A 24,683-nucleotide genomic window follows, 5' to 3' on the forward strand; every position below is an offset into this window, starting at 1 on the left:
TATGATACGGTCTAAATCCTGACTGGAAATCCTCACATATACCATTTTTCTCTAAGAAGGAATATAATTGTGAGGATACCACCTTTTCTAGTATCTTGGACAGAAAAGGGAGATTCGAGATTGGTCTATAATTAACTAGTTCTTTGGGGTCAGGTTGTGGCTTTTTTATGAGAGGCTTAATAACAGCCAGTTTGAAGGTTTTGGGGACATATCCTAATGACAATGAGGAATTAATAATAGTCAGAAGAGGATCTATGACTTCTGGAAGCACCTCTTTTAGGACCTTAGATGGGATAGGGTCTAACATACATGTTGTTGGTTTAGATGATTTAACAAGTTTATACAATTCTTCCTCTCCCATACTAGAGAATGAGTGGAACTGTTCCTCAGGGGGTCTATAGTGCACTGTCTGATGCGAAACTGTAGCTAACGGCTGAATGGTTGCAATTTTATCTCTAATAGTACCGATTTTAGAAGTAAAGTAGTTCATAAAGTCATTACTGCTGTGGTGTTGGGAAATGTCAACACTTGTTGAGGCTTTATTTTTCGTTAATTTAGCCAATGTATTGAATAAATACCTGGGGTTATGTTTGTTTTCTTCTAAAAGAGAAGAAAAGTAATCGGATCTAGTGGTTTTGAATGCTTTTCTGTAGGATATGCTACTTTCCCGCCAAGCAATACGAAATACCTCTAGTTTTGTTTTCCTCCAGCTGCGCTCCATTTTTCGGGCTGCTCTCTTTAGGGTGCGAGTATGCTCATTATACCATGGTGTCAAACTGTTTTCCTTAACCTTTCTTAAGCGTAAAGGAGCAACTGTATTTAAAGTTCTAGAAAAGAGAGAGTCCATAGTTTCTGTTACATCATCAAGTTGTTCTGAGGTTTTGGATATGCTAAGGAATTCGGATACATCAGGAAGATAACTTAAAAAGCAGTCTTTTGTGGTAGAAGTGATGGTTCTTCCATACTTGTAACAAGAAGTAGAATTTACAATTTTGGCTATATGAAGTTTACACAAAACTAAATAATGATCTGAGATATCATCACTTGGCTGCATAATTTCAACACTATCAACATCAATTCCATGTGACAGTATTAAATCTAGAGTATGATTTCGACAATGAGTAGGTCCTGAAACATGTTGTCTAACACCAATAGAGTTCAGAATGTCTATAAATGCTGATCCCAATGCATCTTTTTCATTATCAACATGGATATTAAAATCACCAACTATTAAGACTTTATCTGCAGCCAGAACTAACTCGGATGTAAAATCACCAAACTCTTTAATAAAGTCTGTATGGTGGCCTGTATACAGTAGCCAGTACAAACATAACAGGGGATTTATCATTAACATTTGTTTCTCTGGATAATGTTATATGAAGCACCATTACTTCAAACGAGTTATACTTGAAGCCTGCCCTCTGAGAAATCCTGAAAACGTTGTTATAAATTGAAGCAACTCCTCCCCCTTTGTCTTTTAGACGCGGCTCGTGTTTATAACAGTAATCTTGGGGGGTGGACTCATTTAAAATAATGTAATCATCAGGTTTTAGCCAGGTTTCTGTCAAGCAGAGCACATCTATATTATGATCAGTTACCATATTATTTACAAAAAGTGTTTTCGTAGAAATGGATCTGATATTCAATAAGCCAATCTTTATCATTTGTTTATCCATATTGCATTTGTTTTTTATTTGTTGAACCTCAATTAAATTGTTAACCTTAACTTGGTTTGGACGTTTTTTGTATTTTCTAGTTCGTGGAACAGACACAGTCTCTATAGTGTGATATCTAGGTGAAAGAGTCTCTATGTGCTGAGAATTAACTGACCTCTGTGACGGGAGGCAGCTAGCAGACGGTCGGTTTAGCCAGTCTGTCTGCTTCCTGACCTGGGCCCCAGTTAGTCAAGTATAAACACTAAGACTATTTGCCATATTTCTAGACAGAAGAGTGGCGCCACCCCAGGAGGGATGAAGACCATCTCTTTTAAACAGGTCAGTTCTGCCCCAAAAGCTCGTCCAATTGTCTATGAAACCTATGTTATTCAGTGGGCACCACTTAGACATCCAGCCATTGAGTGATGACAATCTGCTATGCATCTCGTCACCACGGTAAGCAGGGAGGGGACCAGAGCATATTACAGTGTCTGACATCGTGCTTGCAAGTTCACACACCTCTTTAAAGTTATTTTTAGTGATCTCCGACTGGCGAAGTCGAACATCATTAGCGCCGGCATGAATAACAATCTTACTGTATTTACGTTTAGCATTAGCCAGCACTTTTAAATTTGCCAAGATGTCAGGCGCTCTGGCTCCCGGTAAACATTTGACTATGGTGGCTGGTGTCTCTATATTCACGTTCCGTACAATAGAATCGCCAATAACTAGAGCACTTTCATCAGGTTTCTCAGTGGGTGCATCACTGAGTGGGGAGAACCTGTTTAATGTTTTGATCGGAACAGAAGAGCGGTGTTTTGACCCACGACTACGCTGCCTCACCGTCACCCATTTGCCCTGCTGCAGGAGCTCTGCTGGAACCGGACAATGTACAGGAATCCCTGAGCTAGACGCATCCAAAGCCGTATCTAGAGCCCTAACATTCTTACTGTCCTCAATTAAAGTTTGGATGCGTGTCTCTAATTCTGAAATCTTCTCTGTCAGCCTAACTATTTCCCTGCATTTATCACATGTGAATCCCTCATCAGCGACAGAGATAGATAAACTGTACATGTGGCAAGAGGTGCAAATAACAATTGTAGGAGAAGCCATTACTCACCGTGCTTGATGAAATATTCTTACTGCGGTTGTTTGATGAACTTGTGGAAAACTGCAGCATGAGAGAGGACCACACATGTTGCATGCAAGTTTCATATATTGTGACTATGTTTATGATGTCAATATTTGTCGGACATGTTGGAGACATGACAACATAAATGAAAAATTAATGATCAGACTTGCACAACTTACGGCTAAAAATGTAACTAAAGATGGGCTGGTCTATGGTAATATATATATATATATCTCAATACAGATATGAATATAATAAAAAACATTACATACAATAAAAAAATCAATACATGCTTCAAGGTCTAGAAACAAAAAGATCATCATCTTGACCCTTACACACTAATGTTACGCAAGGTCTGCACTCTCAGAATCTCTTCATTTTAGCAGGAGATAAAAACAAATGAAAATGTTTAGGATCTCAGTAACTCAATGATTATATTAAGACCAATAAAGACTAACAGGAGATGGAGAAAACACACCGACTACTACTGAGTGAGGAGCAGACCACTCCTGAACCAGGCTTGTGGAAGTCATGATGCTTTGCAAGGTGCTCTAAATCTTATTTTACATAACCGATTAGGCATGGATAATGATGCAGCAATCATTACGAATAATTGCTGAATGAGTAATCAGTGAAGTATGGTTAACAGCATCATTTAGTAAGGACTGCACAAGACGCTCGTTTATGCACAGGTTAAAGTGTTAGATTACACTGCGCTCTAGCAAGCGATTTAGGAAGGAACAAATAAAGGCGAGAACGACAGGGAAACAAAGATTACAAAAAACAATCAGATCAGATCAGACGCTGGAGGGCGCTGCAGACCCGGACTGTGTCTGAAGTACATACTGCATACTGCAGTACACACTGGTGCATACTCGCTTTTCTTTTCTTTTCTTTTCTTTTCTTTTCTTTTCTTTTCTTTTCTTTTCTTTTCTTTTCTTTTCTTTTCTTTTCTTTTCTTTTCTTTTCTTGTCTTGTCTTGTCTTGTCGTAGCAGTATGCATTATTCCTCTACAAACATTGTAAACCTCAGCAGTCTTGTCACATGACTTCATATCACCTGTAATCCCTCAGACTAGAATCATATTATAGCCTAAACCAACACATCTAGTTAAACGGCAAAAGGAGCACGTCTCTTCATATAATAGCCTACATAAATCATACGTATAGATAGCTTTAACTTTAAGCCATATATTTACAGCTAAAGCAAAACATCACAGGTATCACAGGGTAAAATGAACAGAGATCCCCATCAGCTGATTAATCACTGTGCACTGAGACAATTGTTTTTCATTTAAAATTTTATGTTTCAGTTATGCATTATGTAAACAAAAGGCACTAATTTACATTGGCCTGCACTTCGACAGAACATTGGGTAAAGACATTGGGTTAATATTTTTATTTTTATTTTTTTTATTTTATTTATTTATTTATTTACATCAGGGATATCTGCTTTTATTGCTCCGTAAGTCTGAAAAATGTCTAAATAGTGGATATTTTATGTCTGAAAAAAAAAGACAAAATATCTCAAAATCTTAAACTTGATCAGCGCATGGAAAAAAAAGGTTTTGCATGTATTCTTTTGCCTTAAAGGTTTCTCTCGAGTATAAAAATCAATACCTAAATAGGAACCTAGTAGTACACTCAAAAGAGCAGAAATAATTTAAAAACTGTAAATTGTAAGTGTGATATGATTTGATGTTCACAAAAAATGATTTTCTCAAACACTTTTATAAATTAAAAAGTGGGCCAATTTAGTTTCAAAGCCGTATTCATTTGAAGTAAAATAATTATCTTATTTTTTCGGGGTGCACTTGATTGTCCCAAAGAATCTGTACATTTTAAAAACACCAAGAACCCAACCTGAGACCTGAGACTAACACCACACACTCAAACCCGTTTTAGATGGGCACAGCTTTTCACCCATACAGCTAAATCAACCACACATATCTAATAATCAAACTAGATTCTGAATAAAGTAAGTATGAATGGGAAGCGTGTTTGTCTGAGATTCAGCCAAAGTGTCAGATGGTAATGCCACATTACTTTGATATGCACCATGATTGACCGTGATGACCATATGCACCATTGCATTTACACAGTACTCAAAAGCACCTCAAAGAAAATAGTGCTACTTATCGTAAAAAAAAGAGACATTAACCGTAAAGAGGTTTCACAGTAATCTGTTTTGGTTTGGATGGTCATCTTATGCAACGGCAAAAGTGTGTGAGAGCAAACTGCATTACAGTATATATTGAGTAAGGCAGAGCAGACAGCTGGTTTCCTCAGTCTACTGCACACACCTGAGACGTGTGTGTGTGTGTGTGTGTGTGTGTGTGTGTGAGGGAATAGAGCCAATCTTATTCTTTCCAATGCAGCTCTAAGTTTAATAATGCTTGTAATTGGATTGGATGTGTGCAGAAGAGCTCTGCTAGGACTGGGAAGATAATGTGAGTAAGTGAGAGCACTATTGGCTGCTTTCACAAGGCTTTTCCTTTTGACATTATGAGAAAATTACACTTAAAGGTGTATCAGTGGAATCTCAAACAGAGACAGAAGATAAATAACAACAGAGAATTAATTGACATTACATACACATACTATTAATCATGCAATTCTTTAACTGATGTCCATATATCATTACGGCATCACTGTGGAACCCTGTTTTTGCAACCTTTACATTTACATTCATGCATTTAGCAGATGCTTTCATCCAAAGGAACAAAGAGGAACAACGCAATCTGTCAAAGAGCTAACATTATTCAAAAGGCCTATACACTGCCTTATTATACAACTAGAAGAGGCTTTATTTTAAAAAATGTAAAGCTGTTGTTGTTTTCCATGTTTTCTTCAATGCCAGAAATCAGACCGTATCAGGACGCAGCAGGATGAAACCCAGCTTGAAATGAGAGAGAGAGAGAGAAAAAAACTGAACTATACCTTTCTCCTGCATTAACCCAGCCCAGATAAAAGGATGCTAAAAAACTGGCTCCCCACAGGCCGCCTTTGCTCATGAAAGTGAACAAGGTCTGATGGCTTTTATGATAAATATCTTTAAAGAGGTAAATAATGAGCGAACTGGACTGGAAACACTTCACTGCTGCGGTCACTCAGTAAAACTCCTGCTCAGGGATATTAATGAGAGAAATGAGGAGTGACAGAGGAGGCTGGGTGTAAGACGGGAGTCTCTTTTCCCTGTCCTCAGGGCAAATCACTTTCATTTTCTGCAAAATACTTTCTGAAATCTGCCACTAGAAGCTTTTTGGGTAAATTAATGGTGCGTTTTGTAGTGATTGCATTTCGATTAGAGAGTTGCATTTAATGCTGCAGCTGTGTCTCAACATTATATCCAATGGCTGTGAAATGCACAGATAATCCCTGTGAAATGAGCTGGAACATGGAAATCCAGCCTCTTATGGAGTCTAATGAGTGGTGTGGCCTCTTTGTCAATTACAATGAATGATGACCTCACCACAGTGCTTGTTCGGTGCACTGAAGAAACCCATCTTTTTCCACAGAGAAAACCATTATAAGGTAGAGTCCAGCTTTTATTATATATTCAAGGAGTAGTTCATTCAGAAATAAAAATTTGCTGCAAAATGTACTCATCCTCAGGCCATCCAAGATGTAAATTAGTTTGTTTCTTCAGGAGCAGATTTGGAGAAATGTAGCGTTACATCACTTGCTCAGGAAGGGATCCACTGCAGTGAATGGGTGCCGTCAGAATGAGAGTCCAAACAGCTGTGAAAAACAGCACAATAATCCACAGCACTCCAGTCCATCAGTAACATCACGTGAAACGAAAAGTTGTATGTTTGTAAGAAACAAATTCATCATTAATTATCGCTATACTTTCTCCAGTGAAAAAAGTCATCTCGTCTGAATCAGGAGAGAAATATGCACAGATCAAGTAAAATCAGTCCAAAACAGTTCTAAACTTAGGGAATGGACTTTTTCACTATGGGAAAAGGTTATGTTAAGGATTATGGACTCATATTTGGGCCAGAAGTGACAGATTAAACACACTTTCACTTCACAAGACATTAACTGATGGACTGGAGCGGTGTGGATTATTGTGATGTTTTTATCAGCTGTTTGACTCTCATTCTGATGGCACCCATTCACTTCAGAGCATCCATTGCTGAGCAAGTGATGCAATGCTACGTTTCTCCAAATCTGATGAAGAAACAAACTCAATTACACCTTGGATGGTCTCAGATATATAGATAGAGTCATTTCTAAGCAGTGCAACTCTTGATCAAGCGTACCGTTCAGTGAACATCATCCCCTTCATTTATGCAAACACACAAAATAAACCAAGATTTTTCAAGCTGAGTGTTTATTTCTACTGGTAACAGTGAACAGTGATATTGCACATACAGTACTGCAAGCCAGTTAAAATGCACATTTTGTAGTTAGTACACACTCAGGCACTTCAAGCTAGAGATCATTAGCTTTACATCTAATGTGCAGACTAAAGTAAGCAAAGCGTCCACAAAATATTAGCATAGTTTGTTGATTTAGGAATGTTAAATTGTGTTTGGTCTATATTGAAGAAATTAAACTTACTAATACTACAAATATAGCTGCTAATAAAATACATTCCCCTTTCTGGAGGATCATCGCTGTGACGTCGCTGTGCTTTTCTCTTAACAAAAGCTAAGAGACTTTATTTTTGATTTTTTTCTTCCCTTTTTAAAGTTCCTTTTTTTTGTAATAATTCATGAATACCATTGACTAAATCTCAACTACAGCATTCATTGCACTATGGTTAGAAAATGCTTTGTTATATTGATATCTTAGGATAGACATTCATTTAGATACACTATATGGCCAAAGGCACTGATGTTGGGTGAGGGGGTCTGGAAAAGTAGTTTTTAGTGGGGTTCACGTCTTCCCCACCAGACTTAGTAAACCATATGTGGACCCTGTTTTGGGCACCACCGCTTCTCTAGACGGGTATTATGGTGTAGCATTGAAATGTTTCTTCACTGGAGGTACAGGAATAGCAAAATCCATTCATTAGAATGGGATGTTCACATACTTCTGGCCATATAATGTAGCAGAGTTAGAATTTTTGTTTTATGTCTTTGGTTGATAAATGAATTAAAATCTCTAATGCACTGTTTTAAATAATATAGATGTATACTGTATCTCAAAATACAAATGAAAATACTTGGGAGAGAATAATATCTTTACCACTATTCAAACATTTCTTACTGTAAAACTATGTGATATATGTTTGTCACAAACAATCACAATTTACACAAAGAGTCATAAATTCTAAAAACACAACAGTGTGTCAATACAGTACTTGGTACAATGGTACATACTTCAGTTAATCTTCAGGACATAACAGCTAAGAAGTTATGCATTTGTGCAATCACACGGACGGTCCAGATGGCTCTTAGATAGTGGTATACTACTGTATATTCTTAAACTTTTTTTTATCGAGAATTCAGATTAGTTAACTGGATTTTAAAGGAAATGTTCACAGTTGAAACATTATGCTCTATGTCCCTCAGTCTGAACAAAAATATTGTGTTTAATGCATTTACAGTGGATGTCTATGGGGCAAAGCGAAACAAAAAAGTCAGTCTCAGTTGTTTAATAAAGTGCTTATCTTATGATATTTGAACTGCAGGTTTCTCTATTGTAATTGTGACTGTGACTTTGATACAGTGAGGTATTGCTACTCCAATGCCTTGCCTGTTACATTTCCACTGAGAAAGCAATACTGTAAGAACTATTTTCTTTTATTTGTAGAAAGGGACAGTTTTTTTTTTTCTTTTTATCACAGACACTGTCATAGAGCTTAATTTGAACTGAACCATGAACATTTCTTAAATGTACAGTTGTGCTCTATAGGATGATATTTCCTGTTAAAATAAAGGGTAACACTCTACAACAAGGTTTCATCACTTAACATGAGTTAATGAACTGAATATTGAATAATTGAAAATGGACACTTGAATTATTATAAAATAATGCACACCTAAGGTGCTGATGTAAGGACTGTAAGTTTAACGGCTTCAAGAACAGCAACGCTACCATATCACTACTGAGAAAGACATGCAGCTTTTCAGTTTTCAGTGTAAAACTCTAAAACATTCTTCAGTCTATCAGGATCAAGTATTTGACATTAAGTAATGAGCAAAGTATTTGCACTATTTATTAATATGACATATATAATATACTGTTATAATATAACCGTATTTATCAATCTTTGTTAACCTTAGTTCATAAATATACAACTGCTCATTGCTAATTAAAGTTAGCTCAGGTCCATTAAATAATTTTGGATGTATTTGTAAATATTAAAAATAACAAAGTAAGATTAATATATGCATTAAGTATTTTGGCAATATCAGTTCATGTCAACAAATGTAGTTAACCAGAAATGGAACCTTATACGTGTTACAATAGAAAGAACACAATAGACATGAGACAAGAGAACAGGGGGAAGGGAAGAAGAGAGGACATATAATGTCATAGGAGGAAATCTGATCCTTCATTATGAAATTATAGCTTTAAGAGCTCACCACCTCTGCATTCTGGAATGTCCAGTTTCTTAGTGGAACATTCTAGAACATCAGAGAGGTTCATTATTCTAGAGCACCTCATTGGTCTAATACTCTGGAATGTCCAGCTGATACATTGCTTCAAAACATCTTCTCCGTTTCCTATATTTCTACAGAATTTACTAACATCTACTGAATATCCAACCCTGTGCACTCTATAAATCCTGGCCCAGTCTTTCTATCTCATCGATCAGGAAGTCAATGTCAGACCTGGTAACAGCCGGATTAGAGACAACCATTCTGAAGAAGTTGACCTTATTGCCTTGAGGCTGGTAGCCCACCATTGTTGTTCCACACTCCATCATCATTGCCTTGATCTTGGGAGCAACCTCGATATCATTCAAAGGACATAAACTCAAGGTTACTGGCTAAATGAAATGACTGAGAAGGAAAGTGTGTGAGTATCTACTTACCTTATGAAGTCGTTGTCTTTTCTCCTCTCCATCTGGCAGAAGCCTCAGGCTTGGAGGAATGTACCAGAAACACACATTAGTGTGTTGGGGCTAAAAAACAGACATAAGGGCATCATTAAAAAGTTATGAAAGAAACCTTGACTCTGAATAGTACTAGTATGTGATTGTTTTCACTCACCACCCCTTCAAACACCATCTCATATCCTTCCCGGTTCTTTATCTTGTGGTAGAGATACTCAGACAGCTCCAGACATCTGTCAATGTGCTTCTCAAAGCCTATAGTGCCCTGTTAAAGACAACAGATCCATAACATCACATCTGATATTCTACAAACACATCTTTGAGCTGGATTAACATTGATTACAATACAGTAAACATACATCCACCATTCATCCATCCAACTGTTCATCCACCCATTCTTCCCTCCATTCATCTATTATCTATCCAACCAGTCTTCCACCAACCCATCATCTTTCCATTCATTCATCAATCCATCCATGCATCCAACCATTCATTTATCCATCCAATTATCCATCCATCATTAATCCATCCATCCACCCCTTCATACATATAGTACAACCATTCATCTTCCACTACTTTATTCATCATCCATTCAACTATTTAACCATCCATCATCCATCTAATTGTTCATCCTTCAATCCATTCAACCATTCATCAATTAATTCATCATCCATCCAACATTTCGTCCATATGTTCATCCATCCATCGATCCATTCATCCATCCATTCCTTTTTCCATCCATCCATCCATCCATCATTAATTCTAACAGTTCGTTCACCCATCCATCCACCCCTTCACACATACAACCGTTCATCTTCCACCCATTTATCCATAATCCATTCAAATATTCATCCATCCATCTATTAATCCATCAACCATCAAACTTTTTTGTCTATACATCTATCCATCCTTCCTTCCATCCATCCATCCAACTATTCAACCATCTATCATCCATCTAATTGTTCATATATCCATCTGTTCAACCAGTCATCAAATAATCCATCATCCATCCAACATTTCGTCCATCCATTCTTCCTTCCATTCATGCATCCATAACTTCATACATAAAACCAATGATCTTCCACCCATTTATCCTTAATTCATTCAAATATTCATCCATCCATCTATTAATCCATCAATCATCAAACTTTTTGTCTATACATCCATCCTTCCTTCCTTCCATCCATCCATCCTTTGCTACTTTTCATTAATTCATTCATTAATTCATGTAAATGTTCATGCATCCGTCTACCCAATGCATTTATCCATCCATCCATCTGATTTGTTTTCCATCACTGCATTAAAACCATGATTTCTGTATCTTGCATTTGATTAATTCACGAGTTTATCGAGCACTGAGGTTCTGATCTAATGGATGTGCACACACACCTTTGACTTCCACATGAGCCAGAATTTGAAGATGTCTACATGACGGCCACACTGTATGGCCTTGTCCCCTGTGTCATAGGTGACATCATACTGCTTATCCGGCTGAAAGAGATATCCTGCACACATGGAGTTACAGCCCTGAAGAAGACCCTGAAAACACACAGTGAGTGGAGATGATCATAATAACAACATGTCAGCAAGCAGCTCTCTCTCTTTTGATTCTTTGTCTCTCTGCCTCTCTTTTTCTCTTGTTCTCACCCAGCTTTCTTTGCATTCTATTACTGAACTTTAAGCTGTTCTATTAATATTCAGACTAATTATTTTCCCCATTTCTCCTTCTCTCTCTTACCTTCTCTCGGACCAGAATGGCGGAGCACTGTAGAGGAACGCCCATCATCTTGTGTGGGTTCCATGTGACAGAGTTTGCTCTGCAGAGACAACACTGATCAGAAAACACTGTTCACACATGTGTAGTTGGTTAAAGAGATAAGAACACAGTAGAGTATGTGTTTAGCAGGTGTATAGCAACCACTATAACATATGAAATATGACGTTTCCCCCACTTTTGGAAAATCATTGTATTTTTGTTTTATGTTGTTTGTCAGCAGTGTGAAGATAACATTTGTAGCCAGCTGTATAAACTAAATGAATAAAAAACAAACAAAAAAAACAAAAAACAAATCCATGTTAACGGCAATTGACTCTAGAAAACACACCAAAAACACAAAATATTTAATTTGACATAATTTCAAAAGTGCAGTCTTTAAAAGAGTTTTAAGTGGGTTTAGAAACAGCCACGCAAGTGTACACTCTTAAGTACACTTCAAGTGTCTGTTTATTTCATTAATATTATCCACATGTACAGTTTTCCTAAAATATGATACAAGTGGGCTTTCAATACAATTAAGCTCACCTCTTTTCCCAAAGATTGAACAACAAAGTGTTAAACATTACTACATAGCTTCTTCTTATCAAATTATGACTACTATGTGAATGTTATATCACCCAAATACTACTCGTGAAGCAAGCTGATTTTATTTAATATATCTTCTCTTTTCAGACCAACCCTTTACCCCTGGAGTGTAATTTATTCACCATACCTCTCTACGCCATTCAGCTTGTGTCTGTGTTTTCTAGACATCAGCAAACCTCCACCCCATGCTCCCTTAAAACACACATTGACACCATCAGTTTAAATGCACCTTATTCAGAGTGTGACCATAATCAGTAAGTGAATAATGCTAATCACAAACGTACATCCACATGAAGCCAGATGTTGTATTTCTCACAGATGTCAGCGATCTCATTGATTGGATCAAAGGCTCCATACACTGTAGATCCAGCTGTAGCGTTCACAAACACTGGCACAAACCCCTAGACAGCAGAGACGCAACAAAACCATTTCACCAGATAACATGCACAAGAGTCGCTCAACACTAAATCTTTCAAACTAAACTCATGAAATGCTTCTGAAACAAATATGGGCTTAAAGGAACCCATTTATTTAAATGAAACCCATGTTTGATCAACTGCACTACGTTTTTTAATAGTGATATTAAAGAAATGTTGCCATTTCAATACAGCTTTAGCTTTAGAAGGCCAATGTGCTTTCAATCAAAGTTTGCAGTGCAAGAAGTTAAAGGTGTGAATGCAGGATTGTGCAGTATGTATTTTGTTCAAGCATTATTAATTCTACCTTACAAAACCATGTGTTATCGGAGCTGTAAAAAAAAAAAAATAGACGAAAACTGTTGAAAGTGATTATGCATTATTGTCTAAATGACTGTGTTTGAAGGAGTGCATGATTGTGACAGTAATTTCATGACTGGATTAGAACTCTATACAAAGATGCAATTTAAACAGGAAAGTCTCATATTATGTTGAAGTCTTTTGGTTGTGCACTGGAGACTCACCTTCTGTTTGGCATCAATGACTTTGGCCTCCAGATCAGCCGGAATCACTCTACCTCTAACAAAACATGCAAAAGTTACAGACTTTCATTAATGAAATGGTCCACAAACACAGAGAGCCTCCACTTACCTCTCATCTGTCTTCAGCAAGATCAGATTCTCTGTGCCGAATCCCAACACTGCACTGGCCTTCTTTATAGAGTAGTGACTCTGGGAACAACATTGTAATGGACTGGTAAGTGGTGGGGCTTGTGCGTGTGTAATTATATTCAAAGCTTCTAAACTGACAGACGAGACATATAAAGCAGCACCAGCCAGCATAACTCTCACATCTCTTTTGCATTTGCATACATTCATATATTGTGCATAAGGACACATTACACCGGGTTTGACATCACTGATCTGTCGAGGAACCGAGATCGGTTTAATGCATGCAAATGAGATGTGAGAGATGCAGCAATGACACAAAAAGCTAGAATATGGTTTCAGAAGTCTTACAATATAATACACAATTAAGGTGCTTGTTTTGTCAGTTTTGGAGTTTGCTGCATGCAATGCATGAGAAAGAAAAACCAAGGTATACTGCAAAACATTTTCTTATGTGTTTGATGATACGGATGAGTAAAAAACGACAGAATGTACATATTTTGTCCCATTTTTATTCTATGGGTGGACTTCAGAAACAGTTGATAGGAACAATGTATTCATAGTGATAACTTAAAAATGTTGGCTATACTTTCAGGCTCAGCATCTAACAGCGTAGCAAAGGAGCGCAACGACAGAGAGCGTGTAAATGACCTACATGTTCAGAGGTGAACAGCACCAATCTGGGAGCCGCTGCCATGCCTTTGATTTTAACCTCAGGGTAGTGTTTATACCGTGCCACCATCAAGCTGTACATGTTTGAGATCGCTCCTCCTGCAAGAACACACATTTTACCACATCCAACAGGTCTGTAAGTAGCCCTATAAAGCTTACTATATCAGATCTGATGCACATTTCTAAGGCCTTTATCAACATAATCAAAAGTCTGCTTTTGTACACAATCTACCACACACCTCTTGTTATCATAAATGGCCTTATAAATATCAGCAACTGTTGTTTACTTGACCACACCTGGTGAGAAAATGCCATCGCCCTCTCCATTCGGCCAGCCAATGATCTCTCGCATTTTCTTCAGGGTGAGCTGTTCCATCAGTACAAACACTGGTGCAATCTCATATGTGAACCTGTAAACACACACACCTCGTTACTGCTCGTCCCACATTAATGAGTGTCCTGACAGCAGGAGGTAATTCACTAACTCTCTGTATTCATGTCAGTCTGTTCAGTCCATCACTGAATCACTGTGATGGGAGGAAGCCCACTGCAGGCATCTTCAACCTATTAGCGCCAGTCAATAATCATCCACGGTGATTAGTGATGATGAGCAGCTCATTAGTACATGCAAATGTCAAGTGCTCATGCAGTTCTGTCTAATCAATATAAACAGTACTGACGCATAATTTAGAGACAGCGTGAACCCGTGCAAGCTTGAGAAGGTGAAATCATATAGTGCGGAGACCGGGGCTATAGTTGTCACAGGTTTTCTAGTCAAAAGTCCATTTATAGTTATGATTTCTCTAGCAGTACTTTTATATTTTATATTCAAACATATATGACAAAAAACGTATTTATTTATTTATTTTTGTGCATTATCTCTTACAAATTACCTTTTTTTAATAACTGTTGGGTAAATACAATAAAACCACACAGTCCATACAGTTCTTCCAGACAAACAAGGTAGTTTTAAAAGCAGATCTGAATGTTATTTACAGTATTTATAAAAAAAAAAAAAAATACTCCAGTTTGAATACCTTTCAAGTAAACTGTATTTTTGTATAATTGTAAAAATTAAAAAAAAAAAAAAAAAAAAAAAAAAAAACATAAGGATAACGTTTATATTTAGCAATATTTCAAGAACACTTACTGGCCTGAATCAACTTATGTTTTCTTGATTATCCATACATCATGTTTAGAAAATGCATGATGAAATGTATCAAAAAAATCAGTTTTAAGAATGTTTAAGAAGTCTCAATCACCATTGTACTGCATTGTATTGTGTGCTTCAGAAATACTGAGCTTTGATCATAAAACTAAGAATTTAAATATCATCTTACTAAGACAGATTATTGGGAGATGTAGAGTAACAACTGATATTTATATGAATTTTGTGTCAGTAATCTGTTATACTGTTAAAAAGGTGTCATTGGTTTATATTACAAGCTGTCAGCTTTTCTTTTTTTTCTTTTTTTTGGCCTTATAAATATTAGAAATGGCAGCAAATTGCATGTCTTGTTCAGCTTTTCCTCCTCAAATATGAGCTCCATATTCTCCATTAGCACACTAACAATAAAAGCCAAATGTGCCAAATATACAGTAATCCTCAACAAAAAACACATATGTATGCAGATTTTTTTTTTAGCAATTTGTCCAAAGATTCAATAAAAAATGTATTTATTATAATAAAGTACATAAAAAATACTGTTCTGACAATAAGAGCACAGCAGTGTTTACTAAGACAAGCATCACTATTACTATCTCTCATGATTCAGAATCTGAGCAAACATTGAATATATATATATATATATATATATATATATATATATATATATATATGTATGTATATATATATATATATATATATATATATATATATATATATATATATATATATATATATATATATATATATATATATATATATATATATATATATATATATATATATATATATATATATATATATATATATATCCTGGTCTTCAGTTAACAGAGCAACATTACACTTGCTTTTCCTGAATTTAACCGTGCTAATATGTTTTATTATTTGTTTAAATTAATGTTTTATGATTATGTTTCTTTTTAAATGTTATGTTTATTTGATTCCATGTAAATTAAACGCTGCGTCAGCACAGTTATGTTTTGTGACTTCTGTGCAGGAGTCTTTGAAATGTACCAATGACTTCATGTTCAAATTGACTAACTATGCAAAAATGATGTTACTGTTGTTGCAATGACAAAAATGAATAAAATAAGTGGTTTTATTCGAGTCAGCATTATTATTTAACATCACCGAGCCAGCCTACATACAGTCAAAACAAAAGTTATTCAGAAACCAGATATATACGTATTTTTTGACTAGCGGGTGCAGGACACTAAAGTTCATTTATGTAAGTGAGGATAACAAAATAAAGTGAACTGTGACATATTTTACCAAAAGATTCTTCATAAAGTGGATTGCCAGTAAAAATTAATAAACATTTGGGAACAAAAATTATTCAGACACTTTGACTTGACCATGTTTTGCTTAAGTGTTTTTATTTAATTGCTAATGTAAACTTTTTACAACACAGACTGATATAAATGAAGCATTGCTCGGTAACTGGTTGACCAAAATTGGTATTAATTGTGTTCTTAAATTTAAAAGCAGACAGCTATTCAATCAAATGCATACATACCTTTCTATTAAAGTTTCTGACATGATCAAGATGAATTTGTTCTGACACAGTTTAACTGAGTTGCCATTATCTAAAACAATAGCAAATAAACTGTGATAACGCGAGAAGTGTTGAAGGTGTCTGAATAAACTCTGGTTCGCATGTACATCAAGATATACCATAAAAACTGCATGTTACCAGCTAAATCAGGCACAAAAAGCTCTTTAAGGTAATACTTGCAGGTCCCCACTTTTCACATTGTGGTTATAAATTGAATGTTCAACCACAAGTCAATGGGAGATTTTAATATTGTAATCTATTTTATTATCATTTTATCAGTTGTAGCAGTTGTAAAGCTAAAATGGCTTGAATTGATGTTTAATACTTAACATTAGAGATTTTGAAGAATATTATTTTAGTTCTGTCTTGCAAGTACCATAACACTTCATAAATAGGTTAAACATAAAGTTTAATTGTAAACTGCTGAATTGTCTTATTTGGTCAAATTGTTTGCCTCGCGCAACACAACGAAGCTGAATGAATGAAGGAAGGAAGGAGGAACTCACATGTTAGTGTTGGCAGTAGAAGTCAACCACTCTCCAGCTAAACCAATGATGTCTAGACCTGAAGACAGCTGGTTAAAAAACCTTGGGTGACCTGCAGACAAGGAAAGAAGATGACACACTAACACCAATGCACATGCATGCACTTGGAAAAATAAAGGTGCTTCTCGATGCCATAGAAGAACCTTTTTGTCTAAATGGTTCCATAAAGAACCTTTCTGTTTCACAAAAGCTTCTTTGTATTCTAAAAAGAATGGTTCTTCTTCGGCATCGCTGAGATTAATCGTTTAAGCCCCTTTGTTTTTAAGAGTGTGTGTCACTGTAAGATTGTGAAGCATTCATTGAATCGGAGGAGCAGGTGAGGGTCACCGGTGCGGATGCCGTATTTGAGCGTGTCCCTGCAGTCCACCAGGATCTGCTCCAGACTCTCGGGCTCATCACACAGATCTAGGTTGAAGCCCTCCATTCCCTCCAGCAGCTGGTGCGGATGATGGAAGTCCAGCACTTTTGTGGATCTGTCGAAGGTCTTGCGCACATAGTTAGTGAGGATGTCCACCACCTCCAGCAGGAACTGCATCGTATACTCCTCTCCATTCTTAGCAGGAAGCAGATCTGTGACCACAGTTGTTACAAAGATTTATCCGTCAATCAAACTGCTGCTTGTTCTTACAGTTTTCATTCGTAGAAAAATAGGCTATTTACACATGCTGGTGAAAGAGAGGTTCTTCTCTCTTTTTAATGTTTTTGAAAGAAGTCTCTTATGCTCACCAAGGCTGCATTCATTTGATCAAAATATGATCAGAATATGAAATATTTTTCGTTTTAAATGAAATTATTCCCACAATGTCAAAAATGATACACTACCACAAAAGTCTGGGGTAAGTTTAAAAAAAAAAAAAAAAAAAAGAAGACAGAAAATAAATAAATTCAGCTGTTTTGAACATTGATAATAATAAGAAAATAGAAAATAATAAGAAAATAATAAGAAAATACAGCTGTGCATCACAGAAATAAATCACATTTTAAAATGTATTCAAACACAAAACTTAACTATTGTGATAATATTATAAATAATAATTTAATAATATTTCATTTTTGTTTAATTGTCTAATTAAAGGCTTCCTTCAAAAACATTAAAAAATCATAATAATTCAAGCCTTTTTTCTTTCTTTTTTCTTTCTTTTTCTTTTTTGTATGAGTGGAAAGCAGAACATTTAAAATAAAATAAAAATAATCATTTACTGACAAACTATTTGCAGGCAAACTATGTAAAACGTAGGATAGACCAATCGTTTGTTTTAATATCAATCTGCTTTACTGCTTTAATTTTTGAGCCCTTTCATAAATTCTAAACATAATTGACTGCATATCAAAATAAATATGTACATAAAAAAAGAATCCCATTGCAAATCATATTATTAATTATATTCTAAAAATATACTTAACCTATGTAACATTTAATAATCAAGTTATTTTAGTAAAAGGCGAGCCTGATGATCAGGGGGTCAGTGTGCCTCACCTCGCGCATACAGATTGGAGAAGTCCGTCTCTGCGCGTCTGAAGCGAGCGTCTCGCGCGTTGTCCCGTGTCAAGATGCTCTTGGGCTGCTGTTCGTTAATAAACCCGACAATTCGACTCTTGTCGTCCACATTATTGTTCTTCTGCAAAAATCCTGTATTATTACACAGAGAGGAAGACTGAAATGAGCGGCCTCCGTTTTCTCCAAACATTGCAGCACATACTTTGACACAGATGAAGTGTCTGTAAAGGTAAAGATAAAGTGTCTCATGTGTGTTCATGACACAGGTGACCATCACATGATGAGCTCAGTGTCACAGGGGTGTAGATGGACTGTAAATGAGAGAGCAGGCACGAGCGCAGCTGATGCTCGTCACGACAGGAACCATACCGCGGTTTATAGATGCAGTTAGCCTACATGTACAGTTATTAGCCATAACAATAAATACAGTTAAACAGTTTTATTTATTTATTTATTTAGGGTGTCTTCGTTTAAAAAACAACAAACAGCACAAGATAACTGAGTGCAGAATTGACATCACACTGCTAGGCTACAGAGGAATTATTACAGCATAGCAAAAAAAAAAAAAAAAAAAGAAAAAACCCTGCATCGAGACAGCAGCAAGAGCCACTGCAGATTATTATATTTTGTCTTCTGCGGCTTCCTCATGGTCTTCATCCTCATCTTCTTCAGCTGATATGGGATCATTCAAGCGGTGCATGGCTCTTCTACCACGACACATTTCTAGTCTGCCAGATGATCCTAGGATATATATATATATATATGTGTATATATCTTAAACCGTAAACCACATTGTCATTCTAAATGCAATCTTATTTATATTCGAACCTTACTATTTATATTCCCATTCGTCTGTATCTAATGAAACAGCCATATGCGACTAATTCACGAAAGACTATTTCTTCTGAAATCAGCTCTTATCAGTAAGCGTTATGTAAAGGGTTCGTGTTATCGCTGCGAAACAGAGGCTTGACGGATTGTGCTTTAATAGATCTCCACTGAGCACAAATTCTCTCGGGACACACATAGATTCATCTGCTCACCTCTCAACTCGATGCCGGACTAAAACAATCGGAAAGCGTTATCTTTAATAAACGAACCGAAGGGATTTTCTTTAAATCGCATGGTTAAGCAAAGCAACATTTTTCAAGCTAATTCTGTAGGCTGTTCTGGTTTTGTTTTGTCTGTTAACTGCAGTGCTTCTTCGGGCTTTCAGCGAAGTCCAATAGGCAATTTTTCATTTTTAAAAAAGAAACTCGTTTTCAGTCTTCTCCTCCATTCATCGGCAAATAATGGAGGTAATTGCTGCTGCTGTTGTTGACGGTCAATTAGGTGACCAGCAGAAACCACCAAAAGGGGGCGCTATGAGACACATCTGCTCGTTAGAAAGCAATTAATACAGACATAATAGCCTATGCACCACAGTGCCAGGTGGTTTTTCAAAATAGTTGGCGTAGTAGCTATTTCAGGGCTGAAAACCATGAAACTCTTCCGTCATATTCACTGCTTAATTTATATATATTTAGCCTTTTTTTCAACTTACCGCATATCTTCATCCCAAGTTTCCTCGTGCATCCATGAGCGACTCCACTCCAGTCATAGTCTACGGGGAGAAAACGGCGAAATCTCTAAGTAATCTGGCAAATAAAGCGATAATTATATGGTCCCCGCCTATCCACAAAATACAATTGAAGCCCTCTTTCTAAATGCACCCAAGCGGTAAATGCACCATCCTTTATGCTCCTAATATGAAATTAATGTGGCAGGCAGCTGAACAGAATCCAGCATTAATGCAGGCCAAACCAGGACAAGAGGTGGATGAGGAGCTCCCTCCCCTCGGCCCAAACCCTCAGCAGCGCTATTATGAGTTCAGCATCATTGACCAGCAGCTCATTATCTCTCCCAGCATCCCGTCCCATTCTTCTGCAAATGCCTTCTCCTCTTTTCATCTCAGGTGCATTAAATCGTTTTCTATTTCAACTGCAATTCTGATTTACTTGATGGAAATAATTGGCATGCTTGGCAGATAAACGTGGCACGAAAACATAATGCGAGTTTATGAAATCGGAAGCATTTATTATTATTATTTTTTAGTTTTTTTTTATTATTATTATTTTTTAGATTTCACAATTTAAATGAAGGCCTATATGACGAATTTATTGAAATTGTTTTGAAAAGACGTCATAAAAGACACTTCAAAGAATAGAACAATGGAATTTATCAAATATAGCGAGGATTTTATGCTTTTGGAAATTCTAAAAAAAAAAAAAAAAAATCAGAATAGAAATGTGAGAAATTAAATCTAAAATTGCTAATTTAAAAAATAAAGAAAACAGAGTCCAGGATGAATGTGAGCAAATGTACCCCGCAGCTACAGACACACACACAGTCACAATATGCCGTGGCTAATTTTTGAAGAGCATGTTTCTTCCGGACATAAGGAAATTAATAAACAGAGCTGTTTGCCTCCGCCATCACACAGAAACACACTGAAGCGAGCAGGGGGCCATTACTACAGATTTAGAGTGCCTACAATTATAGATACACTTCATGTGATTAGACACTTCGACAGACAGACTCGTTCCCGTTTTTACCATTGGACCGAGATGACAAAAATATAGGCTACCTAAAGAAGAAGGATACAACTGAAGCTATAAAACTGTCCTGCAACATAAAAATGACAGCTTACTACCTAATACATTTTAATAATAGCTAATGTTAATAATAGTAATATCTAATTTTAAATGACACAAATTATATATAGCCTAATTTTAATAATAGCTAGCTTACATTTTAAACCCGTGCATCTGAAAACTAATGTCGGATCAGAGTTGGCTGCTCGTCTGTCTTCACTAATTGTCTGTGTGCAGGTGTGTTTAAAGGCCATCACCTATGTTGACAGCGGTATTGGTCTGTCTGGGTGATGCGGGCGTCCGACGCGCCGCGCGCTCAACGCTGCGGTGATTTGTTGCTCCTGACGCGTCGCGAACAGCGCCGTTTTCTCGCCTCAGCGACAAGATTAATGGCGTTGGCCACAAAGCAAATAGCCGGAGTGAAATAGCGGTTTATCGGTGATGGACCTACTTGAGGAGGGTGGCCGTAAATTTGTCGAGTTGGGATCCGGATCTCCGCCAGAAGAGGAGGAGGAGGAGGAGGAGGAGGAGGAAGCAGCCATCAGCCCCAGTGTTTAAGTCCTCAATCCAAAGAGCCCTGTCACTCTCAGAGAAACTGCTCCTGATTCAGCAGACACACACAGTCAAGCTGACTGGAGGAAGGAAGTTCAGCATCAACACCGGCATCATAGCATTAAAAAAAAATAAATAAAAAATAAAATAAAAAATTAAACAGATTTTTCATATCATAAATTAAAATAATAACTAAATCGAATATGCTAATGGATTAGATAGTCTAATATAGCCTATATGTGCTGCTCTTTTCTTTAAAAATAATAAAATACTTTCGGTTCTTTGGGTGACAAGCTTATTACAGAACCTTATTATTATTATTATTATTATTATTATTATTATTATTATTATTATTATTATTAAACAGAACCTTAACAAAAAACATTTCAGCATGAAGGATTATTTAAGTGGATGTGTTTCAAATCAAACAACTATTATAATTAAATTAGCCTACCTTTTAGAAACCAGTCTACTCACACAGGTTGCCGAGCCTTATAATGATTCATTGTTGGCTTACTTCCTCAAATAAATCAAATAAACCGAGATTATATTAAAGATTACACGACCTTTTTTTCAAAATGTCAAATGATTTTAAGACTCCTAGATCTGAAACGGTGCTCTAAAAGTTTCATTCACAGAAATGGTTTCATGCCAATCACATATTGTCTGGATTAATATAGCCTACACATGTTAAGATTGATTAAGAAATGGTGCATATCGATTTCTCAATTCAGATGAGATATGGATGAAGGAAACCGATGGCTGTTGAAAGGTTAACAGAAACCTATACCTGTATGCAATATAGATTAGTATTGTTAGAATTTATTTATTAATTAATTTGTATTTTAAAAATGACATAAAATCCACAGTTTTACCAAATAAGCATAGCTTACATCACAAAAGCACAGACAGTACTGAACGCCTGTCTGCTGTGAAACACCTGTTAGATGAATAATTACAGTCTTACTTTAGAAGATCAACAAAAACATTTTTTTTAAAAAGTCCAAGAAACCGCTCACCTTGTAAAAGAAGCGAGATATGCAACAATATCCAAAATCTCCACGAAACTAAATTTCCTCGAGGTCAGATGCGCTCTCCCTCCAAAATCAGCTCACGACTATATCTAAAAAAAATTCTCGACGGAACTCGATGACCTCTCCGGAGGCGATGTGTTACTTGCTGCTACTCAAAGCGTAAATCGTCTATTTATTCGACACCGGATGCGCGTGACGCGCGGTTAGTAATCCTCGGACCTCTCCACAACATCAGACTGGCTCTGAAACACATCTCACTTCTACAGAAGCGTCAGCACGAGCGTTATTACGACAGCTGTGGCACCTTCCCGAAGGACTTTGTGTCTTAAATGAGAATGCAATTCACGAACAAACACTTTCCAAGTTTGACACGACAGCAGCGCACAGCACAATTAGATGCTGCTCCGGAGAGGAGTCTGGGTCAGTCTGCCCTTCAGACATCAAGGACAACACTGCTCGGAGAGTTCTTGCGTTTTAGCTACTGTTACTGGAACAGGTTCTTCATAAATATCTATAAGCGAGAGACTCGTCGAGCTTTGAAGCGTTCTCCTTTATGTTTATGCGCTAAGTGATCTTCTTAACCTTGAAAAGAGAAGCTGTTGTCTGAGAAGTTTTATGAATGTGAAGGCTGTTCAGACGGGTGTTGTAGGAGAACTCCACATGGTGGCAGCAAGCGTTCAATTAATGCAATAAACCAAAGCCGATTCTTAATTCATGCATGCAGTGCTTTTATGGTTTCTTTTTTCTGTTTTTATCAAGGTGATAAAAATCCTCAAGTATTATTCTACCTAAACACTTTTTATAAGAAGGAATGCATCGACTGTATAGGAGTAATAGGCTCAGATCTCTGGATTCTGTCATATTAAATGCATCTTCAGCACCTGGACTGCTCCCTCTGTGACTCAAATCTGCAGGTCTGCAAAAAAAAAAAAACAAACAAAAAAAAAAACTAATAATAATAACAATAATCATAAATAAATATACAAATAAATCCTCATACCCACTGGTTATTGTTTACTAAGAGGTTGTTCGATGTTTTTTTTTTTTTTTTTTTTTTTTTCAACTCAAAGATCCCTCTTCAACGGAGAATCATTTTTCTGTTGAACAGAGTCTTGGATTGTCAGGCACACCTCACCTTACTGAGTAACTTCAATTTCAAACCCTTCAATTTTAACAGTTTACCTAATAATTCTTATCTCTATTTTGACATTATCAGTATAGACATATGTGGTCATTACAAAATAAAGCAACTTGGATTTTAACTTCTTTTGGTCTTGCAGTCGGTCTATGGATGCGATTAATAAAGCAAAAACAACGCCATATTTCTAGATTCACGCCATGGTCATTTCAGTGAGCAGCAGCCTTTATTTACAGCTTCAGAACCTCTAGTCGACGCAAGGTGGCGCTGGTATATTAAAGCTCAGGCCACACGCACAACTGCTTCGTCTACGCAAATTATGCCATTAAGCAATAAAATAATAATAATTAAAAAATAAAAATAAATAAAAATATACATACATTGTATTATGTTTGCATATCATTAAAACTTTTTTTCTTAGAAATCATAGACATTTGACTTTTTGGAATGTGGTCAAGAGTTCATAGCTACAGGTAAGTATTGATAATAATAATAATAATAATAATAATAATAATAATAATAATAACAATGATAACCCCAGTGATGGTAAACAGAAAGATTTCATAGTCTAAAAAGAATGTTCAGAATGCAACTCAACTTGCAATCAATCAATCAATCAATCAATCAATCAATCAATCAATCAA

General features: G+C 36.4%; 2 protein-coding genes across 3 annotated transcripts in view; one reads left to right on the forward strand and one right to left on the reverse strand.

Annotated features, from left to right (window-relative positions):
- The window catches only part of LOC127965256 (uncharacterized), a 128,037-nt gene that overhangs the window by 82,415 nt on the left and 20,939 nt on the right, over positions 1–24,683 (forward strand). The gene's annotated exons all lie outside the window — the stretch shown is intronic.
- LOC127965255 (glutamate decarboxylase 1-like) lies at positions 7,109–23,497 on the reverse strand. 2 transcript variants are annotated; one of them, XM_052565953.1, is made up of 17 exons: positions 22,887–23,497; positions 21,767–21,947; positions 20,226–20,285; positions 18,662–18,814; positions 17,512–17,754; positions 17,146–17,236; positions 14,217–14,329; positions 13,903–14,018; positions 13,231–13,310; positions 13,104–13,158; positions 12,448–12,564; positions 12,291–12,355; positions 11,540–11,618; positions 11,191–11,340; positions 9,959–10,066; positions 9,781–9,870; positions 7,109–9,696 (listed from the first exon to the last, which is right to left on the reverse strand). In XM_052565953.1, exons 2-17 carry the CDS (start codon positions 21,855–21,857, stop codon positions 9,523–9,525), a joined length of 1,785 nt encoding a protein of 594 aa, XP_052421913.1. In that variant the 5' UTR covers positions 21,858–21,947; positions 22,887–23,497; the 3' UTR covers positions 7,109–9,522. The 2 variants fall into 2 exon arrangements, with proteins under 2 accessions (XP_052421913.1, XP_052421914.1); XM_052565954.1 differs by lacking the exons at positions 21,767–21,947; positions 22,887–23,497 and adding an exon at positions 21,573–21,760.

This window comes from Carassius gibelio, chromosome B9, assembly GCF_023724105.1.
Source record: "Carassius gibelio isolate Cgi1373 ecotype wild population from Czech Republic chromosome B9, carGib1.2-hapl.c, whole genome shotgun sequence".
NCBI lineage: Eukaryota > Metazoa > Chordata > Actinopteri > Cypriniformes > Cyprinidae > Carassius > Carassius gibelio.

Bases quoted from the DNA above. Each gene is read 5' to 3' on its own strand.
- LOC127965255 (XM_052565953.1), bottom strand. From the start codon at position 21,857: ATGGCTGCTTCCTCCTCCTCCTCCTCCTCCTCCTCCTCTTCTGGCGGA. The intron at 17,755-18,661 runs GTGAGGCACACT...CTGTGGTCACAG, and splicing joins CTCCAATCTGTATGCGCGAG to ATCTGCTTCCTGCTAAGAAT. The intron at 14,330-17,145 runs GTGAGTTCCTCC...GTGTGTTTACAG, and splicing joins TCTACTGCCAACACTAACAT to GTTCACATATGAGATTGCAC.